Raw genomic sequence first — 26,961 nt, 5'->3', positions numbered from 1 at the left:
GCACATGCAAGCAAGGAAACAAACATACTAAAGGGAGAATAACAGTAGCAAATATCTAGCTTGTGTTCTAAACCTTTGATTGTTTTGAATAGAACTATTATTTTATTACATAGGTTTTTTTCCCCAAAAAATTTAGGTGGTCTTTGGATTTGTTTTCTTGTTTGGATGACCCTTTGCTCTTTCAAAAGAGGTTGAGAAGCACTGCTTGAATCATGTTAACATTGCCATATCTTGTGATTTTTATGAGGAAACCCATGAAAGCTGTAATCAATGCTGTAGCTGTTGACATTGTGTAAATATCCAAGAATCTCAAGTTTCACAGTGTTCCCGTTGTAAAGAATGAGTCTGTGAAGGGTGCAGTCTCAGGCTTGTCTGTAGAGAAAGATTTGAAAACTGAAATTAATTGTTTTCCTCATCTGTAATCTGCTATCCCAAAACTTTATTAGATTAGATCTTGGGTGGGACTAAAAAAGATCTCAAAATGCACTTTACCCCCAGCAAATAATAGCTAAATTGTGTACTAGACCCAGAGGGATGTTTTGGTTTCTAAAAGTTATTTCTGTCTTTTTCTTTTCTGGTCCTAAGGCAGATGAATATGTAAGAAATGCAAACTCTTCTTCCCCTACCCCTGAGGAAATTCCTGTGTCACCTTTTCAAAAGGGCAAAGCCTTGTCTGAGAAAGATTGTTTGGGAATTTGGTGAAAAGAGTTTTAATTTCTTTAAATTGTTCCTCTGCTGAAACATGGTGCCTATTTCACAGAATAAGTCTTGACAGACTGAGAGCTTGGGAAGACTTGAGCTTTCATTGTGGAAAACTGATGCTATGAAGTGTCGTTCTTGTCTCTTATTTTGAAGGCACAGCTAAAATATTAACATTATAAAATTATTTGCTTAGTAGGTGACTAACTGTATTTAGGGCTCATTTTGGTCTACCATGTTTAAAAGTATGGAGGCCAAGGGATGTGCAATTTGTACCTTTATGGAAACCCTGAATTAGGGTTAAATATATGAATTATTTTGTCCTTCAATTTGAAGGCAGTCACTTAGGAGGATGAAAAACTCTCAGGGAGCTAGGGATTTCTTTTATTCAAGGCAGTTAAGAGTCATGGCTTTAAGCATGTGTTTTCTTCAGTGCTATTTCATATATGCTTTGCAGTTTTGTTGATACATCAGAAGGGTCTAATTCTCACATTGCTGATTGAAGGAAGGTGTAATGAGGTATGTATCTTTCCCACAGGGTAAAACTGGTATAACTTGGGCAAAGTGTCTTCTAGGTGAACACCCTTTTGTTCCTGTTAAACTGGAATAATTCTTCAGTATCTGTGAAGAAATCCGTATCTTTCACCACTTCACAATTTCAGCAAATGTAATGGTTAACTTTCAATTTAGTAGATAGCTTTCTAGACACTAAGGGGATTATGTTAATCTAAAATAGTTTATTTTGTTTCATGACTATTGATTTTATTTTTTCTAATAGAAAAAGCCTACTTTATTCACTGGAGCATAACAAAAGGATTGTGATTTTTATATAGTATAGCCATGTTGCTGTGGTGATGCATATGAAATTTTAATGTCTGGCCAGAAAGAGAGCAGAGGAGATTTTTAGGTAAAACTTTGCTGTCAACATTGTAAAGTTAAGTAAGATGTGTCTCTCATTTCCAAGTAACAGATGAAATTTACTTAGTTAAGATACAAGCTCCTTTACTTAAGGCTTTTTTGCATAGTGATCAAACAAGCAATGGGACTAATAAATTTAGATTTTTGTTTATGGAAAAAGACTCCTGTTTCTTCTAATAGAGAGTTTTGTGTTCTGAGACTAACCTAAAAGTGGCACCTGAGATCACAGTAGTGCCTGATAGTATTGCTGTAGCTATATATATGCATTACACACCTGCCTTATGTTTCACAAATACTTATTTTCAGAGGCTAGTATCTCTGTATTGGCAATTTCTATGAAGATTGCTTTGCATTAATTTGTCCTGAGACATTCAAATTTAAGAGCAAATTTCTAGACTATATTAATAGTGGAGTATCTGGTAATGAGGTATCTCAGTAGTTTGTAGTATATTACTCTGTGACCAGCTGAATTGAAAATTGCATAAATCTTATAAACGTGTGTTTGATAAGTGATTAGTCTGTCATGAAGTCATGCTGGGAATGTATGAGTAGGAGAAGAATTAAGTAAATTATTTAATTTAAGAACCAGCATCCATGTCAGTGTTGTGACTATTTTGCAAGTGAACCTTAATAGTGAAAGATTTTACCACAGAAGTTAGGAATCATCTAGACCCATCAGGCTTTCTAAGCAGAGTTTTTAAAAAATGGTTTTACTTGTAATACTCTTTGATATCTTAACAGTTCTGTTTTAGTTTTGTTTAAATAAACTCTCCTTAGCTGGTCCTGGAAGACCTGGGTTGCTGCAGTGCCAGCAGTACGACATAGGCTGTCAAGAGGTATAGGGAGAGATACTGTGAAACAAGTTGTAGGTTACATGCTTTGGCTTGGGATTTTCTGGTTTTCAAACTTTTAAGCTAAATCTTGCACCATTGTTGTTTTATTATGGATTAGTGATAAGGCAGTCTGTTGGCTACAGTTAGGGTAATTTGAAAACTGTCGTATAAGATGCTTCATGTTGTTACAGTTTTTCAGTGAAGGGACCTTAGTCTGTAGGCAGTACTTCTAAGACATTTTCAGTTATCTTGTGTTGTGAGATTTCATGCCTGGAAGTACTTACTAAGAGCTAGTATGTTCTAACAAGTGATTTTAAAAAATTATTATTTTTTAAAGACGGAACAACAAGTATGTTGTCATGGGGTAGCTATCCCCAACATGTGCATTTTAATGTTGTCATTAAAATTTACATAAAATAATTTGGAGAGGGGCAGAAATGTGGGAGTTTAGTACATAGATATTTTTTCAGGCATAGCCTTTGTTTAATCTGACTCTCCTGCTGTCTAACTTAGTGTTTTAAGGAGTAACAAAATATGTTTTGATATCAAGCATAAGCATTCATTTCTGTTAAGTTAGAAGGTGAAGCAGTATTAGTGCAAAAAGTTGTGACTTTAATGACTTGGACTAAGGTACATATACGTGTGTCAAATATGAATGAGTTTTGAGTGGATAATTCAGAGTAGGTTATTTTCCTTTATGCTTTCTGAAATAGTTTCAGCTTGGAGAGATACTGATCCCTAGTCTTCTTATAAATCTGTTCATGTTATTTTCTTAGTGTAATGAAAATAAATATATCCGGTTATGAATTTATGCATTATTTGGAGAATTATGTGGTGACAGTATAAAGTTGAAGAGCTGTGCAAAATGTGTTTTTTTTTTTTTTTCCCAGGACTGTAGAAGTGTATCTAACTGTTGAAAGGCTTCCTAATGCATTTCGGCATGTTGTAGGAACTACAGGAAAAAGTTTGCTGAAGCCACCAAAGAAGTAGGGAGAAATGGGAAACCACATCTAGAGTGCTAATTGTAAACTATTTCAACGCGTGCTCTCTTGCTGATGAAGTGAATCATCTGTATGAATATATTCATGTGGCATTTTTTGATGAAATGTTAATTTTTTGCTTTATTAGGAATTCTATTGTTTTGCAGCTTTTCATGAAGTATATTTGTTGTAAAGAAAGCAAGCTGAAATAAAGCAGAATGCATAGAAGACATTTCATTGTAGTTCAATTACAGCTTTTGGTTAAATTTTAACCACGATGGGGACAAATGTTGGCATTCTGTAAAAACTTTGTGGGTGTAACTTCACGTCTAGCACTTGGAAATACTTTGAGACTTGCAAAGCTGGGGAAACGCCAGCAAGTATAACACAAGCTACAGGAAAAAGCTGACTCATTTCTTTGCCTTGAAAAGCCTGCCAAAGATAACAAAGGTAGAGGTTGCTTTTGCTACTACTAAAGCACAATTAGTAAGTTTTTAATTTAAATATTATTGCATTAATTTAAAAATCCAAACCAAATAATATTTTTTATAACTTAAACTCATAGCAGTCATTAGTTGTTAAAGTAACAGTTTCAAAGTAGCTGTGTATGTAGGAAGGTGATAGTGTATCTTGTTTGTAAAAAGCCTCTGGTCTAAAATAATTGGTATTTCTGTAGAAGGTTTTATGGAATTTCTTGTTTAGAATAACATATCGCGGACTTGCCTGTAACAGGCAAGATTTGATAGTTGCATAAAGCTGTGCAGAAGCCATGTTCCTCTGCTTGGGAATCTCATAATACAATCTTGACATCTTGGGGCAGGAAGAAGTGACTGTATTACAGTTGATTTCACTAAACCTTTATTTTTTAAATCCAAATTGGCTGCAGTATTTGACTAATACTTGCAGTATGTTTTTGTCAATATCAGTTAGTAAAACTTCTGCTGTTTGTTCCCAAATTGTCTATTTTTTTATTGTTGTAAACTGATCACAAGGAAAGTCTACGCATAGTCTTACTTTTTATCCAGTTTCCTGAAATCACAGTATCATCAGGTCAGAACAATTGTTTTGACATATCTACATCAGGCATTACCCATTATTATCAGTGCTGTTGAAAATACAAACCCAAACTAGAAATTGTCAAAAAGAAAGTTATTAGGGGAGCATTATTTCAAAACATTTACTGTTATTATGGAAATATATGCATATAGCAGAACCCTGCAAGTTAGTTTCATTGTAAGAAATACTTCTGTGCTCAAAAGGAAATAATAGATCTTCATGCTTCTCCTGTTTTGCTTCAGTGTTGTATATAAAAGTATGTTCCTTTGGTCACACAGATTTATAGTTTGGAAGCAATTTAAAATTCACTTTTGCTTTTTCGGTCCTTTTATGTATGTTTTGTCTCACTAATGCTTTCGTTTATCCCTTATCATTTTATTAATTGTTTTTCCCCTCTGGATAACATTTGTTCAGTTTTGGGGTTTGTTTCCTTTTTTTTTTTTTTTTTTTTAAATAAAATAAAATAATGGATTTAAAATCTTTAAGATAAGCAATTTATCATGTGAAAGCAACAAAATATGAGCCAGAATACTGTATTTCAGGGGGAATATCACGTTTAGCCCAAATAAGAACTAGAATTAATTGCAACAGAATTACAATTGTAAACAGAGTAGTATAAATGACCCTTCTGAACCTGTGGAAGTATTTCTTATCTTTTGCATTTTATGTTATAGTTTTTCTAGTGTATTACATATTGCTTAATGAGGACCTTTTAGTGTATTTCATTATACTTTTAGCTTTAAAAAACCCCATGTTTAATTTGTTTAAGTTCAACAAATCTTGTGTGATCCTCAAGCAGGATAGATTCATAGCACAGAGCAATACTGGTTGATATTTCCAAAATATAACAGTTATCATTTTTAAAAATGATTCTACAGAACTCAAAAACCACAATACTTTTGTCTTGCATGTCATCTTTCTTCCTATAGTGAGGTTTTATATGTAGGTTTTGGTGTTACCTTCACTTGTGTAATCAGACTGATAGATAAGTTAAGATTGAATGCTGAAAGGGTCAGTCAAATATTAAAATAGGTTTCTATTTGTTTTGTAGTGTGAAACAACAAAACGACCATTTCTTGGTTATATTTCAAAATATAGTCCTAAAAGCTGCTAGCACCCCTTCCTCTAAGATGGTGAGCTGGCTTTACTTCTGCTAATGTAGAAAACAGTATGGGATAAACTCTCTGAATTTGTGATTTGAGAGAAATTGTTTTTATATCAAGGAGATGTTAAATATATAATAGGAAGAAAAGACAAATTAAACAGGAAAGTCAGAACTTTGTTTTTTTAGCTTACCAGACATTTTAAACCAAAAGTAAAATCTGAGTTGTAGCAATTGGGGAAGAATATAGATTTTTGAAAGTCATAATAAATTAATCCTTTCATCAAAGAAAACTTACTCAGTTTCATAGAAATAATTAAATATGCAGAATATGAGGCTATTACATTAAGTGGAATACAACAACAAAAAAATAATTACTAGAAATCTGCATGTGTCAGACCTACAGAAAATTGGGAGATTGGAAGAAAATGCCCCATGAGCAATTTACTCCCTTATATTTCCCCATGACTTTCTGAAGCAGTTGATACTGTTTGGTTGGACATCTTTGGATGTGAGTTCCTATTATCCTGTGCCTATGTCTCATTTGTGTACTGTGTTTGTTTAATGTAAACCTTCTCAATTTTTAGTCAAACAAATGTAAAGCTCTGTGTGAGTTTTATTAAGCAGACTGAAGAGGTCTTACTTGCTGAATTGAATCAAACCTAAATAAGGCTTTTACAATTCTGTGAGAGCTGATCCATACATAAACTTGTAGTGGTTGCATTAAGATGACATGGTTATTTATCTCAAGGAAACTCATGCAGCTTTCACATGTGCACAGTATTTACATCTCTTTAGCCTCCTCTTCTGAAAAGGGTTGTTCTTCCAGTGTCATGCTGCTTGAACTTATCATCTTTTGCTTAAAGATGTGTTTTCTAATACCCTGCTTTAGAAAGTCAATCTTATGTCATGCTTTGTAAAAGCTCTTCATTGGGGTAGAGGTTTGGATGGGGAGAGTTTTAAAGGATCCCTGTCTAGGGTAGTGTCTGTATCTATCGGCCAAAACGGTCGTGTGCTATGGAGGTTGGAAAGGAGATTTAACAAGAGGTGGCCATAGAGGAAGATCTGCTCCCACCTCACTCGTTGCAAAAGCTAACTGCACTTTTGCCTGGACCAGCTTTTAACTCTTAAGATAATTCATCTAAACATCACTTTTAAATTCTGGAAATTTAAAAACTACCTCCCATCTGTAGTCCATGAAGAGGAAGGAATTCCCCACCTCATTTGAATATACAATCAATATATGTAGATGTCTGCTTTTAAATCATATGATTGGCAAATTCAGTCTGTTTTCAAACTTAGTGATAAGCACTGAGTATTTTAAACTTGGGAGTTTAATGTTTATGCTATCTAAAATACCACAGTTAATTCAGAATTATTCATAAGACCCTCATTCCCTTGGCATGAGAGTCACTGTAAGGTGTGCTTAATTGATTTTAAATGGTTAGTACTATAATTGTGTATTTTGAGAGAAGTCATCAACGTCTTCGCTTCATCAGATTATTAAGAAATGGTGGTTCTTGGTTTTCTCTCTAACACTGTTTTGTAGTCCTAAAAGATAGTCACATTTAGTCAGAACTGACTGATCTATTTAAGTTAATATTCACTTGCGGAAAAGCTTTACATTTCACAGTCTGCTTCACAATGTTCTTTACGCACTTAAATGATTTCAGTCTGTTTGTAGAATACTACAGTTTCTGGGTTGCCCAAACTATCAATGATTTTGGCATCCTTTCATTAACCCTATTGCTTTATTGTTTCCTAAATTTTCAGGAAACAAAGTTGGATTTAGTATATTTTGATACTGTAATTTGGAAGCTTACTGCTGAAACAAGCACCAAAACAAAGTATTGTTACTTTGAACCTTTTTAATTGGCACTTATCAGTCCACTATTATATCAAATTCCTCCATATGTCTTCCCATTCATTGAAATAAACAGGATTCTTGGAAACATTTATCAGTGTATCCTGTACTGTTAGATAATGGAGTCCCAGAATGTTTGAGTTTGGAAGCTGTTTCTGGATGTCAGTGTGGTCCAAAGCAGGTCCAATCAAGTCAGGTTATGCAGTACTTAATAAATTTTTAAATAAACTGTTTCAGTTCCTGGATATTTGACTGATATCTCTAAACAAAATGTATAAATCAAGAATAACTGAATTTGGCTTATAATTTCCTAAAATAATTTGTGGGCCTGGTAGTTGTTTGAATGTTGTCATTGAAACAGTAAGTATGTCCTCACTTCTATTCCTCTGTTCCCAAGTTTGAACAGTGTTATGGTAGAGCTTGTATATGGATGACACTGAGACACACCTCAGATTCTTGACTTTAGGAAAAATCTTATGAATCCCTATAATTTTCCATTTAATCTGGGCTTCACTCTTTAAAGAGTGATAGCATCAGAACAGTCAAATACCTGTTGAAGCTGTGGTACCCAGTATCTAGTAGTGACACTCGTGGATATACAGCATATATTCATGTGGGATACTGTGTGATAGCGGCACAAGCATGGAGTGGTACATCCCTTGTTATTGGAAGCTGAATAAATTTTCTGGGCCAGACATGCTATCTTTATATTTAATAACCCATCAATAAATTTAATGTACCTGTTACTAAAATGGTTTCAAAGGTAATAAATCTTTTTAATTACTGTATACTACTAGTCATACAAGCTGATTTTGTTGATCAAATGATCCATTTGTAAAGACAAAAAAATTTCACATCTTTGAATGTTTGCTTAACTGTAGAGACCTGATCCTCTCTCAAAGGGGGCTGACAATGAGGAAGAACAGCCTGGAACAGGTCCAGCCTTAATAACTTGTTCTTTTTTAGAATTACTTTTTTTTTTTTTTAGTCACAACTTTCCTCCTATGAAATTCTAAAGCAGATGGTTCTTTCTTATTTTTTTTGCAGGGTCTACTTATAGATGTCTTGTAAGAACATGAACATTTAATATTTATGCAATATCTACATGTGCACTGCTACCATTTGCTGTCTACATAATTTTAGTCTTCCATCTTGCTTAACAAACAGTGTCCAGACTCTTTATTTTTACAGTGTGGTTAATAGAGGTCTTTCCATCAAAAAAGTACATAATGCTGCTGCTGTTTTTTCTTACTGCTGTGCCCCTTAAATGTCATCAAGTTTACAAAACTGGGGACGTGAACAAGTGAGTTATTCAGTTTTAAAGAAAATAGCTTGGAGCCTCTATCGTATTTAACCCCTCTAACTACGCTTAGGAGAAGTTTGAGCTGATTTAATCCTCTGAGACTGAGAAATGAGCTTTGACAGAAATGTGGAAATGCCATGCTGTGCTGTATTTCTTCATAGCTGAAGCAGCTTCTTTTTCTCTGAGTAAAGAGAATTCTGTTGCACTAGCAGATCATTATTAGTGTAGGTCCTGTGGTACAAAAACCTGTATTTGCTCTCTGTATCTGACAGATGCAAAAATAAAGGATATTTTTTCTTTCAACCAGCTTTATCTGCTGATTGACAGGAATGAAATGTATGTTGCTGAAGAGTATGGGGGGGAAGCCAATCCAGAAAAACCCAAACAAACCAAAACCTCCCACTTTTTCCTGGAGGTTTATTAGATGAACATGATCAGGACCTATGTATGACTGCAAAAACCACAATGATGATAAATGAGACATGTTGTCAAAAAGAAACCACTGGTCATTACCATGCACAGTGGATGAACGGATTTAAAAACTGATCTGGTAAAGAACCTTTGTTTTCTCTGTGATTTGATACAGCCTCCTGGGTAGCTGCTGTAGCTTATAGATACCTGTGACCCTTTTCTTTATTTGCTTCTTTGTTATTATTTATGCAACATTTGTTTCTAAATACGTGATAAGTCTTACGGGAATATCATAGTTACTTAGCTGAGTTCAGCAGTAATGCTTTTTGACTTTATGTAGCCTTAACTATTGATGGAAATTGTAAAAAATAATTTTATATATTCAGAGAAAAAGAAACCATAGCATTTAAATCTTAATTTAATCTATTTTTGTGTTTATTAAATACTTAAGCTGATTTTTGTTTTTTAATGTCAATTTGAAAAAATAACATTGATAGATGATGACTGTCCATAGTTCAGTTGCAGTATATGACTTTGTTCTCCTTGAGTACCAGAGAATCTATGAGCTTCTAAATGTCAGTGTTCTCCTCTTCATCAGGGACTACAAACTCATTCACCAGGTATTCTGGCCAACAGGTCAGGTACATCTGACATGAGAATGGGTGTTAGAAGCTGTGATAGTAGAAATGCACGAATTGCTGCTGGTACAGCAGAAAATGGAGATTAGTGGAATGCTACAAACTCTCTTTTAATCTCACTGTTAAGCCTAACAAATACGCCTGTGAACACAATAGTGATTATAAAGATCATCAAAGAGCAGGAACATACTTAGTCTTTTGAGGTCTGTTTTTTTTCCTCCTCTCTATATTTGTTTGGATTTTTCTTACTCATTCCTTGTCAAATTCTCTCCCTTTCTATTCCACTTTATCTGCCCACTGTGGGGCTAGGATTAAAAGTCTCAAGTTTGGTAGGGTTCTGACATATTTACTCCCATATCTTCTAACAATAATTAGAGCAAAGTTTAATCAGTTGAGGAGTAACATGTGTAAGTCATCTTCACTAGCTCACATGGTATCACTTTCACTGCCCCTCAAATCTGAAAAATCCTAGCAATGAGACACTTTTTTGGTGGTATAAAGTAGTCTGAAATAAGTTATCTTTTAAATACTGTTGAAGAGAGTCTTATTTGCTTTCCAAGCTTTTCCCTCATCTTGACTTACATATAATTTCAGAGTTTATACAAACTCCTATAGCATCAGATATGCTGGAAATGCATTAAAACTTTCTGCAACATAGAACGGAGCAATGCAGTTGAAGACAATTTTGTTAAAAATGGTGTTTTGAACGTGCAACTGGGGCATGTTGTGGCTATTTTAAAAATAATACATTTTAATGTAAGATAGAATTCATTAGGATATTTTTATAGGTGGTAACTCTGCAATTTCAAATAAGAACAAGTCTGAGTGCAGCTTGCCAGGTTTGTACTTATACACCTATTAGTAATATTTTTATGATCTGGACAGCATGGGGTGATATTTAATGGCAGAAATCTTACTTTAAAAATACTTCCTTTTCTACCTGAATATTGTTTGGATTTTGGGGGTAGTAATTTCTGTGATTCCCTGGCACATGGGGACTCTTAAGAGCCTAGATGGTATTTGTATGTGAGAGCTAGAAGCAGGTTGCCTGGAAGACGTGGATGCGATTGAGGCATGTGCGCTGTCGAGTAGCTGTTTGCACCAGCTTCAGCAATCTCTGAACAGCTCAGGCTTGCAACATGCAGTGTGTGTGCAGCTGTGCAGGTTTATAGGTTGTGCAGGCCTGGTACTTCTGGGAAACATTAGATTTCTGTGTACATGCTGTCTGGCTGCCTTGTCTGTGCACACTCAGCTCGATGTATTTGAAAGCAGTATATTCACTGTATGTATGTACGGTACGAGCTGTTAGATTTTACTGAGCATGGACCCTGAAGTTTATTCCCATGCATTCCACCTGGGAAATCCATTGCACTCATATAGGAGTCTGAGCTTCAGTTCATGTTAGTTTTCACTTAGACATGGTTTTTATTTTATGCAGGTACTTTAATGACAATACCATTTACCAAGAATATTCACTGAATAGAGGATATTTTACAGCATATTTTAAAGCAAGCTAATCACTCTTTAGAACATATTACAGAAGTTCTGGTTTATTTTTGTTGCTGCATATGCTTGACTCAAAATCTGTATTCTCTTTTCAGGCAGCTATAAACGGTGTAATACCACAAGAAAACGGCATTCTACAAAGGTAAGCACAGAAGACTGGAGTAGTACACACAGAGAATGATGCTGGGTAACAGTTGCATTTTTTGATCCTGAATCCTAAGATGATGATGTAATTCTCCCTTTAAAGCAGTTTCTGGAGCCATGAATTCTATTCCTGCCAAAACTGATTTAACATTCAATTTTTCCCATGCTGATGGAAGACCAGCTTGAACACCTATTCAAATCAGTTACTTTTTATTTTTAATTCATTAGTTGTTGGGTCATTCTGTGCAGGGTTGTCTCTTTACTAAGTCTGGATTTTGGTATGCTTTCTTGGATGTCAGGACTTGAGTGGGTTTTTTTGTTGTTGTTTTGTTTTTTCAAAGATCTAAAAGTTTGCAAGGCAAATCCCTAGATGTTCCTGGCTAAGTATTTTCTTTTTCCTTATGCATTTTTAAAGGGATTGATATTCCATGCTTCTCTGTCCACAGCCAAAAATGTTTGTACTTTTTAGGTATGTTTGGTTTTGTAGGTTATGTTTGCTTTTTTTTTTTTTTTTTTTTTTTTTTTTTTTTTTTTTGTTGTTGTTTTTTTTTTTTTTTTTTAAATTGAATTACAGGCAGCAGATACTGTGGTAGATTAAGTAAGGTTGCTGCCTTCTAAAAATAGCTTTACTGATTTTCTTTCAGCTTCTGAATTAAATTTTGGCTTGTATACTGATGCCTGGATATCTTGAAGTCACTGAAGCGTGATCTCCTAAGTGCTGATGAGTCAATTGAAAACAGGAGAACAGGAGTTGAGCTACTTGAGAGAGAGAATAAAATAGTGTTCAAAATTTTGTTTAGAAAAATACTCAATGTGCTCTCTTTAAAAGTTTATTTTTAATGATAAAAAAGATACATAATGTAGGTAAAGTGGTGTTTTGGCATCTCTGTCAGTGCTTACTAAATCTGTCGTCAAATAGAGTCATTTTTTGATTCAGGCTAAAACCTTATTTGCTCAATAAAGCTACTAGGTGTTTATTAGTGCTTTTGAGATCAAGTCTCAGTTGTGTTGAGCACTCTCTCTACCCATGTTAATAAGTCCTGACCTCAAAGCATTTCTATTCCAAATATTGGAATCTTTGGAGCCATTTGGTCAGGTGGAAGGAGCTGGGGAGTAGTTATGCCCGACTTGGATAACAAGCTAGTCCTGTGTCCGCTTAAAGCTTTCTTCCACATGAACTTACTAATTTTTAGAAATGATTGGACAGGCAAATGTGTCTCAAATATTTTTTTTCCTTCTATTTCTTTTTTCCAATGGAAGTAGTTTAAAAGGACGCTCAGAAGACATAGAAGCCTAGTTTCCAGTGGTTTTCAGATGAGATTTGTTTTACTGATGTGAGCTTTTTTAATGTTCCATTAGAGGTTGTTAGTCAGATATGTAGGATGCCTTTTGTGGTGGAATCAAACAGCATTAGTACAACTGGACTTGAAGAAAGTTAATTTATTGAAGGGAAAAAAATACATTTTGTTTTACAATACAGTTGTGTTGTTTAAAAAAATAAATTAAAAATCCAGTCCTTAGAATCAGGATATTAATTGTTTCTTGGTTCTGTTAACAAAATGGTTATATTACAAAATTCATAGTTGGCCATCACATTTAAGGCAATAACATATCACTTGGTATTTCTACTTTTTTAAGTCCTGAAAATAAGACTGTTTCCTGTACTCTTTAGACCTCTGAAGTGGGTCTTTGACCTTTGAGCATGGGTCTTCGAGTGTGGGATATTGTAGCTGGGAATTCATCCTTCAGAGCCTGCTTATATGAGAATTGAAGAAGCCCCTTGTTTTACAAGCATAACATTTCAAATGTGGAAGGCACAATGATGGGATTTGCAATAGCTGTGTATAATTTTTGTACTTCTGTGACATGCATGCCATCCACATTTATGCTTTTTTATGTTCAGACCTCCTCTAGATGACGGATCTGACTCGCTATAAGAAGCATTTCCATTGAGAGATCTTGTGGTATCTGTAAGAAGGGCAGAATACATTTTTCAAATAAGTTCTCTTTAGGAATGGAAATGAGACAACTTACATCTCAGAATTTCCTAAATCCTTCTTTGCTTGGCTTTCATGTTTTCAGTGCATACATTTTATTAGCTTGCATCCTCCATTGTGATGTCCTGTAACTGCCCAGGAGAGGTAAACTTCCTGGTAAGAACTTCTACAAGTCAAAGCTCTAGGCTTACCCTTTGAAGTTTCTTGCCTTCCAAATTCAATTTCTGTACGTCATAGGGGTTTTTTTTTTCTGGAGTAATATTCCTTACATTTCATGTTTTGTTACGTTTGTTTCTAATCCCAGTTATGTGCTTCTTGTGGAGAGGCTCAATGAGGAAGATGAAGTGCTTTTCAGTAGTGAGGGTTTCCCAATTTCTTGTGACCTGTAATGCTGTGTGTATCCTTGAGCCAGGTATGGAGACATCCTTATATGAATGTCCAGGAGGCTTGAAGGATTTTGAACTTACAGGCAAGCTAAAGTTCAGCATTGCATTACTGTTGTATTTCTACTATTTTTTGCAATATATATCTCATTATCTTAATTTATTTACCTTAAATACATAACTTTTCATATCAGACTTGTTTTCCACTAATTTGGTATTGGAAAATACCAATCCACATGCAGTATTTTAAGCTTTATTTCTTATTCTTATTTCCATTTGATACTAGCCCAATGATGTAGAAAGCTGGTTGTTGCCATGGTGCCAATTTTTATATGGTCCCAGCAATGCTGGAACAGGAAATAATCCTTCTCAAGATAATTCTGATATTAATTACATAGTGAACTTTAGGCTGAAATAATGTCTTAAATGCTTGTTTGTCATCTAAGCTGTTCTTCTATACCACTTCTTAGTCACTGAAGTGTTAATATTGCTGCTATAAAAGTTATTTTCTGTTTATTAATAAAGCAATATCTTCAGATACAATAGTGTAGTTTATTCAAGAGGGGTGTACTGTGGACCATAAGAAGTGAATAATACTGTTAATTTTGCTTTGCTAACTTTTATTTAAACATACTAAGCTGTTCTGTTGAAACCTTTTTTATCTGCGTATCTTTCAGTGAGTATGGTGGAGAGACTTTACATGGACCAGCATATGGCCCCACAAGTCATTCTACAGCAGCTTCTTCAACTCCTTCCTCATCCTCAGCGTTTCGTCATGTAGTGCCATCTAGACAAATAGTGGAAAGACAGCCTCGAATGCTTGACTTCAGGGTTGAGTACAGAGACAGAAATGTGGATGTAGTACTTGAAGACAGCTCCACAGTTGGTAAGGATTTGTAAAAATGAAATGAAAACTGTTGCGGTAAAATTGTTAAAACAAAAACAAACAAAAAATACCCAACCCCAAACATCCAAATCTAAAAAAAAAAACTAAAGCAAAACAAAACCCCTCAAAAAAGAAAAAAAAATCTTCCAGAAAATGCAGCCTCCACAGCTACTAACCATTTTCAAATCTCTTTGCAGCTTTAAAAAAGCAAAATTTCACTAATCCATTGTAAAGGTTAGTGATCTATCAAATATTTATTTTGAAATCTAGTTTTCTTATGAACTTGCTTCAGAAACAAGATTACTGATTAAGTTGAGGCGTGAAAATGTAATTTAGGGTAGGAATAGCGTAGATGCAATCTACTAATAAGAGGATGATCTTGGCATTTCCTTTTAGAATCTGTATGGCATCTTTTTCTGTTCAGGATTAGTGTCAAGATTAGAGGAATTCTTTCTATTGTGAAAAGCATCATTGCATTCTTTTTTCAATTTTTATTTAACTTTTTTTGTGAAAATTGAGATTTCTTTTATCAGTTTTATCATCTGTACCTAAAACTGATACACTTTGTAACAGTATGCTAGAAATATGCTATTGTTTGTATTGTAGATCATGTTCTTTTTCACATTCCCCAAACTGTGAGTTAATTTACTTTTGCTAAGGAATAAAAGTTTTTTTTTTTTTTAATTTTTAGTGAGGACTCTATACAGATCAGAATAAGGAAGTACATGAAGAAGTAGTTGATCAAAACAGTTTTCAGTGCTGCATCCTTATGTCTGTGATGAAATTTTGAAATGGAAACTTTTGATCCTGGCTTGCTGTTTTAGCATTCGATTTGGTATTGGCTGGTGCCACCTACTGGTGATTAGTTTGAATTATTGATTAGTTGCATGTCTTCTGCTGCAATGCACTGAGTTGCATCCATGCAAAGCAGATACAAAAATCTGATCCAATCAGAATTTTGCAGCCGTAGTGTTTTTTTTTTTGTTTTGTTTTGTTTTGTTTTGTTTTGTTTTTTTTTCCCCTTATTAAAGTCTTTCAGGTATAAATGACTAAGGTCAGAAGGCAGGCAGTGTAGAACTTTTGTCTGTATCTTTGCATGTGAAGATTGAGGGCAGGCTTCTGTTTAAAGTCCTGAGAGAAGTGACCAAGGCAAATAGGAGAATTTCCACTGTGAACTTTGGGAAAGAAGATTTTTGGCTTTTTCAGGGATCTGCTTGGCAGGATCCCATGAGAGACTGCCCTGAATGGTAAAGGAGCCCAAGAGAGCTGGTTGATCTTCAAGGACAACCTCTTCAAATCACAAGAACAGTTCCTTCCAACATGCAGAAAGAGGAGTGAGCATGGCAGAAGGCCAGCACATAAGAACAAAGAATTTCTGACTCAGCTGAATGCAAAAAGAAAGTACAGAGAAGGTGGAAGGTAGTGATGGGCTACCCAGGAGGAATACAGAGATGTTGCCAGAGTATGCAGGTTTGAAGTCAGGAATGCTAAAGCTCAGGTGAAGCTGAAACCACTGAGGGATTAAAAGGGCTTCTGTAAGTACATCGGCATAAAAAGAAAGGCTAAGGAAAATGTAATGCCTGCTGTTCAGTGGTGATTGCTAAACTTGGTCTGTGGGAAGATTATGGAGAAAATCTTTCTGGAAACCCTTTTTGAGCACAGGAAAAAAGAAGGTGATTTGGAAGTCAGCACTGATTTGCTATGGGCAAATTGTGCCTAATCAATGTTATTTGCCTTTTATGATTTGATGACTGGCTCTGTGGACAAGGGGAGAGTGGTGGATGTCGCTCTGACTTTAGTAAGGCCTTTGACATACTCTTCTTATTGTCATATTGTTAAGATAAGGACTGGGTAAGTGGGCTGATAAGTTATGTAGATAATTGCCTGGACTGCTGGGCCCAGTGTCTGACTGGTGAACAGTTACTAGTTTAGGGATGTCCCTCAGGGGTTGATCCTGGGGCCAGTGTTGCTTACTGTCTTTATTAAAAACCTGGTTGTTAAGGTGAGCATTCTTGGCAAGTTCTCAAAGAATACCAGATCAGAGAAAGTGGCTGATACTCTGGAGGGCAAAGCTGCTACTTAATGGGCCCTGGGCGACCTGGAGAAATGGTCTGACAGGAGCCTCATAAAGTTCAAAGAAAGCAAAGTTGAAGTCCTGCATCTAGGATAGGATAATTCCATGTTATCCCATCTGATAACTGGCTGAGGGCTGACAGACTAGAAACCAACTTTATTAGAAAAGGGATCTAGGGGTGCATCAGCAGTGCACCCTTGCAGTGAAGGCTGGGCACATCCTAGATTGTGTTAGCAAGAGTGTAGCCAATGGGTCCAGGGAAATAATGGTTCCCCTCTATTCAGCACTTGTGAGACTGCATCTGGAGCACTGCATCCAGTTTTCAGATCCCTGGTACAAGAAAGAGGTTGACATTCTGCAGTGAGTCCAGCAGAGACCAGCAAGAAAGGGGACTGGAGCACATGGTAACATAGGAGGAGAGGTACAGAGAACTGAATTTATTTAGCCTGGGGAAGAGAAGGGGCGAGGTAGAGACTTTACCTCTCTCTACATCCACCTGCTAGGAGGACACAGAAGATGGAGCCAGACTCGTCTTGGAGATGCAAGATAATAAGATGAGAAGCAATGGATACAATTTGCAACATCAAAAATTCCCATTAGCTATAAAGATTTATTTTATTTTTTTTTTTTTCAGTTGTGAGAGTGGTGAAGTACTGAAACAAGTTGGCCAGAGAAGTTGTCAGACTTCCATCCTTAGAGAGTCAGCTGTACAACTCCTTGACTAAACTGGTTTAATTAGACCTTTGAGCTGAGCTTAGGCTAGATGAGCTCATGAGGTACCTTCCAGCCTGAATTATTTTATGACTAATAACTACAGGGAGAGGAGAGCATTGAAATGTGTAAAACATTGGAAAAGCTGTCAGAGCACTTGAATTGTATAAACACTCCAGTTCTTTAGATCAGGACTATTGAAAATGGAATTGAGTATCAAAAATATGCACCACCTTTATTGCTGGCAAAGTCCATTGCTCCAGACAGCATGCATCTGCAAATGTGTGTGTCTAGCATACGCAGTGTAGAACTATTCAAGTATGTGTCCAAATCATGAGATCTTCATGTGATTTTCCAATCATTCATGCTTTGTGTGATTTTTTTTTTTTTTTTTTTTTTTTTTAGCTTCATTTGTCCTTTACTGTTTGAAGTGTATGTTACAAGGGTAACTAGACTAAAAGTGGTTTTTGTAGTAAATTTTTCCTTGCTCTTGTTTTTTAACTATAAGTCAATTCTGTTTGAAATAAAGCAGTAAGTGTGTATATTTTATATATTTTCTTTGTTTTCTCTCCAGGAGATATCAAACATATTCTAGAAAATGAACTTCAGATTCCTGCATCTAAAATGCTGTTAAAAGGGTGGAAGACTGGAGATGTAGATGATAGTGTAAGTTTTAAACTATCTTTTCAGCTAACTGAATTCAGAGTTTCAAACTGAGCATCTGTGTGTGTTGTGAGTTTCAAACTGTGTTAGATGTCTTAAGTGACATACAAGTCTTAAACTAAAACATTGCAAAAAAATCATGAGAAATCAAAACAACTTGTGTTGTTTTATATATAACATGGCTTATCTACAGTAAGGATTTTACAAAGTTAACAGTAAGTATAACTTGAAACAAAATATTTGGCAGGATTGTAAATAAGTATCAGTAATTAAAATAAAAAAAATAATATGTCAGAATTGGTGAATGTGTTGTATTTATGATGATTTTTCTCCCCTCAGACTGTTTTAAAAACTCTGCACTTGCCAAAAAATAATAGTCTTTATGTTCTAACACCTGACCTGCCTCCTCCTTCTTCAAGTCATTCTGGGTAAGTCTTTTGGCCCTAAATTCTACTTGTGTGATTTGGTTTTGTATGGTTTTTATGAAGCCATGTGTATCCTTGCAGGAATCTGCAATCAGTAACTACAAAGCGTTTTCACTGCACTAGTAAGTGTTGGGATGAACTACCTCAGCACCTCATTGTTGAAAAGAAAGTTGTTTTTTAAAACCTTGGTGTGGTACATGAACCACTTACGTACATGCAGAACTTTACACCTCCCAGATGCAATGACTTTTAACAAAAATCTAGTCCCTGTGGAAATGAGAGCTTGCCTTTCATAAGTTACTGTGTTATGTTGGTTCATTTAATGTAAACTTGTATAAATCATTGCCAGCAGATCAGAATTTTCTTTCTGAAATGTTTGTTACATTATTTTACTTTATCTTCTTGGACTTAAGTTGTATGTAGATAGGCTGAATAATTAATTTCCTCTAACTGAGCAGGATATCTTACTGATCTTACTGATTTGGATACTCAACGTTAACGGTGAGTGTTCATATGTCAGTGAATATTGCTAAGGTTTGAAAATGAAACGTTACTTTATAGAAAATGGAATCTCTACTCTTATAAAGTAATTTGCAATTACGTTGTTTACTTTGGCTTGTTTTCTTTCCTGCCCTTCCTTTTCTCAAAGGCAGACCTGTATGTGCCCTTTACCAGGAAAATGTGAGTTTATTTGGTATCCACTAGAGGGTGCCCAGGAATTGAGCCTGGAAGAGCAGCGCTGCTCCGGACCGTGGAGTGAGCAAGCTGTGAAGCTGCTTTTGGAATTGATCAAACTGCATCATTGGTAGACTAGAGTGCCTTCAAGTTGTCTGAAGAGGGAGTTGGTTTTCTGCCCTTGTAGTTGATAGCGAATTCTACAAATGCAGTTGTATTACTGGTGAAAGAAATTCTTTGACAATCAGTAGAAATAAGTAACTGGTTTCCTAATGACTAAAAGTACTTCACGTATTACTAAAAGGTACTTGTTCACATAACGGTGTAGTCTGTGGTGGAAATAAGAATGCTGAAATGAATTATAAAAATAATATTAATAAAGAAGCATTAAGAGAGGGAATAGCGGCACTGGAACAGGAGGAGCAGGGTGGTGGTGAGCTGTATGTGAACTGTGTGTGCAAACAGGAGCTGTCGTTGTGTGTGAGGACAATAAGCCATTGGACTTAAGAACCTAATTAAAGGACAGTGAAAATACTATGGATAAACAATGTAGATACTAATTGTTTGGGGTTTTTTATTATTTTTTTTTTTTAATCCATGTCCAACTTCAAAATTTTCTACCCAGGTATGATTGTATGTTGTAACTTTAATGTCTTTGATTCTTGAAGGAGAACTGGATTCCTAAGAGTATTGTTTATTGCAACTGCAATAAACTATATAACAATAAACTGTTTAAAAACAGTTCGTAGGCTTTTTTTATTGGATGAATAGTTTAAAAGAACTTTACTTGCTAGTAAAATCAAAGTGGTTGTTATCTTTACAGTTTATACTTGTTTCATAGTGGAGATTAGTTCTGGATATTTTTAAGATAAAGTTGGCAGCTTTGGGATAGCAAACGATGATTAATTAGTGGCTATTTAAACAAGGATAATTTGAAGGCTAGATCATCTCCCTGAAGTCATAAATTCTAGATGAAAGGGGAGGCTTGCCTCCAATTAAAGCATCAATGCAGATCAAAACACATCTAATTGAAGCAATGTACCAAACCCAGTTACACTGTTTACTGCCTACTGTTAGGTCAGTTATTATTCAGATTAGTTTGTTACCCACAATTTTTGAAAGCATCATGTTCACATCTATTATTAATGGATGTTGCGGAACTTTGCCTCTTACTTTGTGAGTTCATCTGTCGTTTTCTTCAAATGCCTTCTATTTTGAACTAGAGATAAATAGTTGTGATTTGAATATCTCCAGAAAGTGATATTTGAAAAGCCTGAGATTTCTGTACATGATATTTTATGTATATGCCCTTCTTAAAAGGAGCAATCAGGTCACAGCTCTATAAACTCCAATTTGTGCCAGTTCTTGATACTGAGGAAGAACAGTGTATGAAACATCCTTTTCCAATGTATTGGTATGTAGTCATTAAACTTTATTGTGACAGACTAAATGGGTTTAACCCAGAACTTACTTAAACCTAGAATCTAAACATAATGGCAAAGTGATCCCGCAGTTTAAACAAGCAAAAATCTTCCACAGTATGTTCATTCATCAGTGGCATATCTAAAGCTTTTATAGGTAGTAGAAACCCAGTGAATTACTACCACATGCTAGTAAATTGAGGTGTAAAGATTAAATTTGAATGTCAAATTACCACCTGTAGGGTTATATGCCCTCCTTACACAATTTCAGTTGGCAAAGCCATACTTACTGATGCATGATATCCAGAACAATAATGTGTTCTGTGAGCTGTGGATGCAATGAAACCTGATTTCTAGTGAGTTCCTGCCTCATCCCAGTGGCTGCAGTAGCTCAGACCTCTCTCTCCATGCTTCCCGTTGATCTCACCTATATTTGATACTGCCTCCAGTTCTTCCCATGTATTTTGTAGTATCTATGCCATTTCCCCTCCCCTGCATAGACACTCAGCTTGCCCTGCCTGTTTCCCACCTGGTAGCCAAGTAATATTGAAGGAAAGGAGACATCACACGCTGTAGGTAGTTCTGTAATTGTTGGCTAGAAGTTGGCTAGATGGAGTATAAAAACACTGTGCTTGTACTGCAGCCTTTTACTAAGATGGATGGTAATTTGAGTCCTTTTCCTCTACCCAGCTGTTGCTTTACACCCAGTCTTTGAGACTTTTATAATGCTGTCAGACCTTTATGGAACTAGTGAATATGTTCAAAAGTTACTGGATGGGTTAAGTGGGTGAAAATAACATTATTTCCTTTGGAAAGCAGTATTAAAAAGGAAAGGTGCCAAAGAATATCCATTTAATATTAATTATTTAATAAAATAAACCATATTTAATTAAAATAATCATTTAATTGTCTAAGGGGAGGAGAGGTCCCTTGCATTGGTTTGTCAGATTAGATTGTTCACTTTCTCAGAGTGACTTTCCTCCTCTTTGTTGACTTGGGTGCTTCTTGACAGCCTACAATACCCAGTTTAGGGAAAATGTTTTGGAGAATGGAGTAGAGGGGAGCATCAAAAGCGTAGACATGTGAGTCTGGCTGTGGAGCTAGGTCATCCTGATCATGTCTCCTTTCTATACTCCATGTTTCAGGAGGCATTTTTTCCTCGATTTTTTTCTTCACTTGTCACTTTAATAGGTATAATGTATTTTATATTTGTACTTTTTTGCTAAATAGCCGAAAGTCATAGGTACTTTATTATACCTGATGAATCATTGGAAGGTTCAAACCAGTTAAAAGCTATTTGACCAGATGTGTACCTTGGCAATTATTACAAATAATGTATTTTTGCTAAGCAATTGTAATTTATTTAAGAAATGTACTCATCTGTGGGGATAGGAATAAAAAGCCCCATCTTTGGTGAGATGGGTCAATATATTGCTGAGTGCATGTGTGTTAGATTGTTACAGAGGAGTTGTGATTGTGGCATGGTGTCTTGTTGTATGCTGTCAACTGTAGCAGAGTGTTAATTAAGAATGATGTAACCTGCAACTCCAATTATTAGTATTGTCTGTTTAGCTGGACAGGAGCAGTGCCTTGCTTTAGTTACTTTGAAAGCTTCAATAAGAATGGTAAGATTAATGTTTTATTTTCACATCTGCTCATGAGACAGTTTAAAAATCCTGAAGTTTAAAATGCAATAGAATGTAAACAAAAGGGCTTCTGCTCATTTACATGTTAGCCAGATCTGCTAACTGATTGCTGTTTGAACCTAATCTACCACCTCCTGCTGCATTAGCTACAACAAACATTACATTTACATACTGATTTCTTATTTTGTTTTAATGTAAATAATCTGTAATTACAGTAAATTTGGACTTCTGTTGACATGAGCTTATATAAATCTGTAAGTTTAAAATGGAAATGTTAATTACCTTGTGTCATACCTATTTATATAAAATTCAGAGATTTTGGGGGGAAATCTCCATGTAACTGAGAAAGATATTGCCCAATGGGAAATACCGAATGTATTTCATAAAAACTAACAGAACTGAAATGAAAAGGAGCGTTTGCTGGTTGTTGATTAAGGATATACTTTTGGTTCCAAACCTTAAAATATTACTAAAATTTCAAAGAAAAATGTTATTGAAAAGCAAAGTATTACATCAGAAATTAAAGCATTAAGGTAGTCACTTAACAATAGGTACAACCAATCTATTTTATATGTTAAGTGTTACAGAACAATAGAAAAGCAGTAAAACTGGAAGCTTAAAATATAATAAATATCAATCCTAATACCATCTTGCTTCAGCATTGAGTAGACTGACTGAACAGTTGCTGTCCCCGAAGATTAGTGTTATTTGCAGTTACACATTTTTTTGGTAAATATTGTTTCTATTTTTAATTTAATAGACTTGTGGATTACAAACTGTGCTGTATTGGAATTTGGATGGAGTAGCTAGTGAATAAACTCTTTAAAGACTCTTAACTGAATTTTGATATATTGAGTTTAGTAAAAAAATATTTCTTGCAACTTCCATTGCTTGACATCTAAGTTTCAAAAAGGAGAATTTTTGTTTGCATATTGTAGAGTTTCAATGCCAGCTGAATCCTGGTCCATCACTGAGGTTTCTGTGCATTGTGATAATGCTGATAACCAGTGCTACATAGGAAATCCATATGAAATCCTAAACTGGTCCAAGTCTCTCTTGCAAGAACTGTTCAGAGTGATGACCGGCCTCAGATCTATTTTCTTTTGTCTGTTCTTGGACTCTTTTTTGGGTGTAGGCAGAGTTCCTCTTATGGAAGATTGGTGCCCAAAAATACCATCAAGTTCCCTTGCCTCCTGTTCTGAATAGTGAATGTATAATCATTCAGCTGAGGACAAAAAATTTAATGGCGGTATATAACCTATCAGCAAGTGCTTCTGAAAGCTAGGATTTGCAGTAGGGGGGAAATGGTGCTGCTAAAAGTGGCCTACTGTAATCTTGTTTCTAGAATTTGATTTTATTTTCCCATTAATTAATTTTGAAAATAATTAAATTCTGTTAGCACAGATAGGGGGGGAAAAAATAAAAAAAGAAAATCTGTCTTGACTTTAATGGGACCTAGGGTTTGGCCTTGATTTTTTTTTTTTTTTTTTTTTTTGGTCCTTATAGCCTTAATGGCTGAAAATACAATTTCAGAGCAAAGTATGTTTTGGAAGCCGAGGTCTATTGGCACAAATAATTTGGGGTAATCTACATCCCTGGTTGCTAGAGGAAATTAATATGGGAGGGGACTGACATCACTGGCTGTCCAGCTACCTGTTCAAATCAACCACATCCCACAGAGGAGAGGAGCATTGGTATGTGTAGGAAGTCACTGGCACAAGCTGCCCATCAGATATGCCATCAATTCTTCCTCCCACTGACATTAATATGTATGATCCAGGTTTTATTGCTGTCAGACCATGTGAAATTTTGATGTAGAAGCTTGAAGGAGTGGGTTGGTTGACCCACTGCATTTCTGTGTAACAAGAAGTAATATTCCTCATTATATAATTTTTCTGAAGAAAAGGTTAATTAACCATGCACTTTTATTGCTAACACTTTAAAACCCAATATTTTCCTAATTTTTTTTTAAGGTTTTGGTTTTTTTTTTTTACCTAGGTTAATTTTCGACCTCTTCTTTGACTGTGTTTGGCTATGAATATGTACTGAGAATTTGCTTGTTATGAACATTCAGCTCGTGTTGTTTTGAAATCCAAAAAGTAGAGATGTCAAAATACTTTAAAAATTGAGGCTTTTATTTTTAAGGCACTTAATGTAAATTAACTGTGTTTGAAGAGTATTTTTTCCTCTTCTAAATACTCTGCTATCACATCCAGATGAAATAGAGAAGTGGAAAATCTTTCCTACTAACAGATGCTTTTTATTAGCATGCTGTATTTTGGATAGTATTGAAATGTGTGTATCATGGATACCTTGAGAGACTGAGGGTTTGATTGAACAAGCCTGTTTCATTCTATGTTTACATCAATTACAGAATAAAAACATGAGTCATGTTATCAGTTAGCATCTACAGATTTTCAGATAGCTATAACAGAGCCCTGTATGAATCTGTATGGAATTCAGAGCCATTCATATATGCTGTAATTAATGTTTTTTTTGAGCAATTAAATACATCATTTTCCTCCAGTGTTGGCTGAAAACAAATTTTTTAAAAAATCAGAATGTGAAAAAGCATAGCAGGATATTTTAGTTGCTACTGAACATTTGTTGAAAGAAAATAACAGTCATAGCAATAGTAAACTTACTGTTAGCAACCAAATTAGAATTACCTTTGAAAATAGGCATGCAACTTCTCAGGACATTCTTTTTCTCTTTTGAAGGACTGTTAAGTATTTTAAAATTTTTTAGGCCTTTTCTTAACAATATTTTGTGACAAGTGCAGCTAACTTCATGTTCAGCATAGATGACTTCAGTTGCATGTGTAGTGTCTCATACACTTGATCATACCTAGCATTGACAATGAGTTAAATTCATCTTCCATATTACAAAACCATAAAAGATGAGAAATAGTACTTCATGATTTTGTTTTGTAGTATGTGATTATTATGTTTAAGATGTCACAGAATCCAAATTAAGTTGCTGAGTGAAGATATTTTTGTAAGGTAATTTTTCTTGAGATGTTAAAGCAAATTGTGCATCTCTTGCTAAAGCATCCAGTGAGTATTGCATGGGTTCCTTACCATCTGAGCAGCAAATCTGCAGATTGGTAATTCCAGTAGAAGTTAAAACTAACAAATTGGGTCTCAAATAATCTAGCAGTCTTTCTTGTCTTCTTGTATCTTAAGATACAGCTGTGCTCATCTGCATACAGAGTTTGTCCTTTATTGCTAAGAGGAATGATATGTTGAAGTGTCATGGAACAGTGAAGATGTGAAGGAAAAAAACCCCAGTCTGTTATTCTTTTAAGAGTATGTGATAAGGAAGAAAAAGAATTGAATAAACCCAATTTAATTCCATATGCCACTGAACAGGTCAAGTCTGCATAAATATTGTTTAGAAATCCAAGCTATGTTACAGTGTTGCTGCAGTTTTGTAGCCTATGTAAGATTGCACACAGCTGTAATTGCCATGCTAATAACAGAAGTCCTGCCTTCTATTTTGAAAAGTAGATAGCTGCATAATGTTGTAGCTAATTAAGCAAACAGGATGCCTTTTTAACATCCAGATGTTTTGTTACCAGGAAGATCACACACACACACCCCCCCCCCCAAGTTTATGACAAAATGAAAATATAGTTGTTTCATTAATCTGTATCTTAAGACTTATTTCTTTAAAATTCATATGATTAAAGATGTTTTAGTGTACATCTAAAACAATTTGAGCAGAACTAACTTTTCTAAATGCTCAATACCCAAATGAAAAATTTTGCTGTGGTTAGTTTTCCAGTTCTAATTAGCTGGGTTTATGTGCTTTGAATGAAACTAAGTGGAAGAATTTCCGTTTGGTTTATGCTTCAGGTAACCCTAGAGAAGAGACAGCATGCTTTGCCTTGTTCTACTTAACATCGTTTTTTAATGTGCATTGTAGCTTGATATTTTGTCTGGTCATCAGTATGCTTACAAGCCTGGTATTAATGGCATTATGAGTGCTAAATATACCTGATGTTTGTGAAGATAATGCGACTCTCTTGGTTTTGAGAATACTTAACATTAGAAGAGCTTTAAAGGCTGCAGTCACCTTATTAAGGAAAGAGTTCAGGAATGGCCTTTGGTCATTCTCAGCATGCTTCCTTGCATTTAAGAGTGAAAAGAGAGATGATGATGTTGTGCCTGGACTTGTCCATGTAGAGTTTAGGGTACCCTGGGGTTTTTGCATCTAACTGTAAAACAAGCTATAACATGCTTATCCCTGATTTTCTTGTTTTTCTTTCAACCATTTCAGGGCCCTGCAGGAGTCATTAAATCAAAACTTCATGCTGATTGTCACCCATCGAGAAGTCCAGCGGGAGTACAACCTCAACTTCTCAGGAAGCAGTACCATTCAGGAGGTGAGTGCTGTTTCACAGCTGAAGAATAAATGTAGCTCATTATAGCTAATGCCAGCTCTGTTAAAGAGGGTTTGCATGTTCTTGATGGATATTCCTTTATTTTATTAATATTTTTTTTTTGGTTTAATCTACTGGATCATCAAGATTGCTGTAATTTGATTAAAGAACTTGGCCTAAAAAAGGTTTTGTATTAAATTATACAAAAAAGATGTTTCTTTTTGGACTGTAGTAGCAAAATA

The 26,961-nt window shown here is 35.2% G+C and overlaps 1 protein-coding gene across 1 annotated transcript in view; it reads left to right on the top strand.

The window, feature by feature from the left end:
- FAF1 (Fas associated factor 1) overlaps positions 1–26,961 on the top strand; it is a 172,935-nt gene that overhangs the window by 24,458 nt on the left and 121,516 nt on the right. The window contains exons 3-7 of the mRNA XM_042807570.1: positions 11,406–11,452; positions 14,512–14,720; positions 18,080–18,171; positions 18,508–18,596; positions 26,617–26,722. Coding sequence (XP_042663504.1) covers positions 11,406–11,452; positions 14,512–14,720; positions 18,080–18,171; positions 18,508–18,596; positions 26,617–26,722 — 543 coding nt within the window. The remainder of the gene's footprint in view (positions 1–11,405; positions 11,453–14,511; positions 14,721–18,079; positions 18,172–18,507; positions 18,597–26,616; positions 26,723–26,961) is intronic.

This window comes from Tyto alba, unplaced genomic scaffold, assembly GCF_018691265.1.
Source record: "Tyto alba isolate M040663 unplaced genomic scaffold, T.alba_DEE_v4.0 Super-Scaffold_1000006, whole genome shotgun sequence".
Classification (NCBI taxonomy): Eukaryota; Metazoa; Chordata; class Aves; order Strigiformes; family Tytonidae; genus Tyto; species Tyto alba.
The sequence above is the reverse complement of the archived record's forward strand: the minus strand, read 5'-3'. Positions and strand labels throughout refer to the sequence as shown.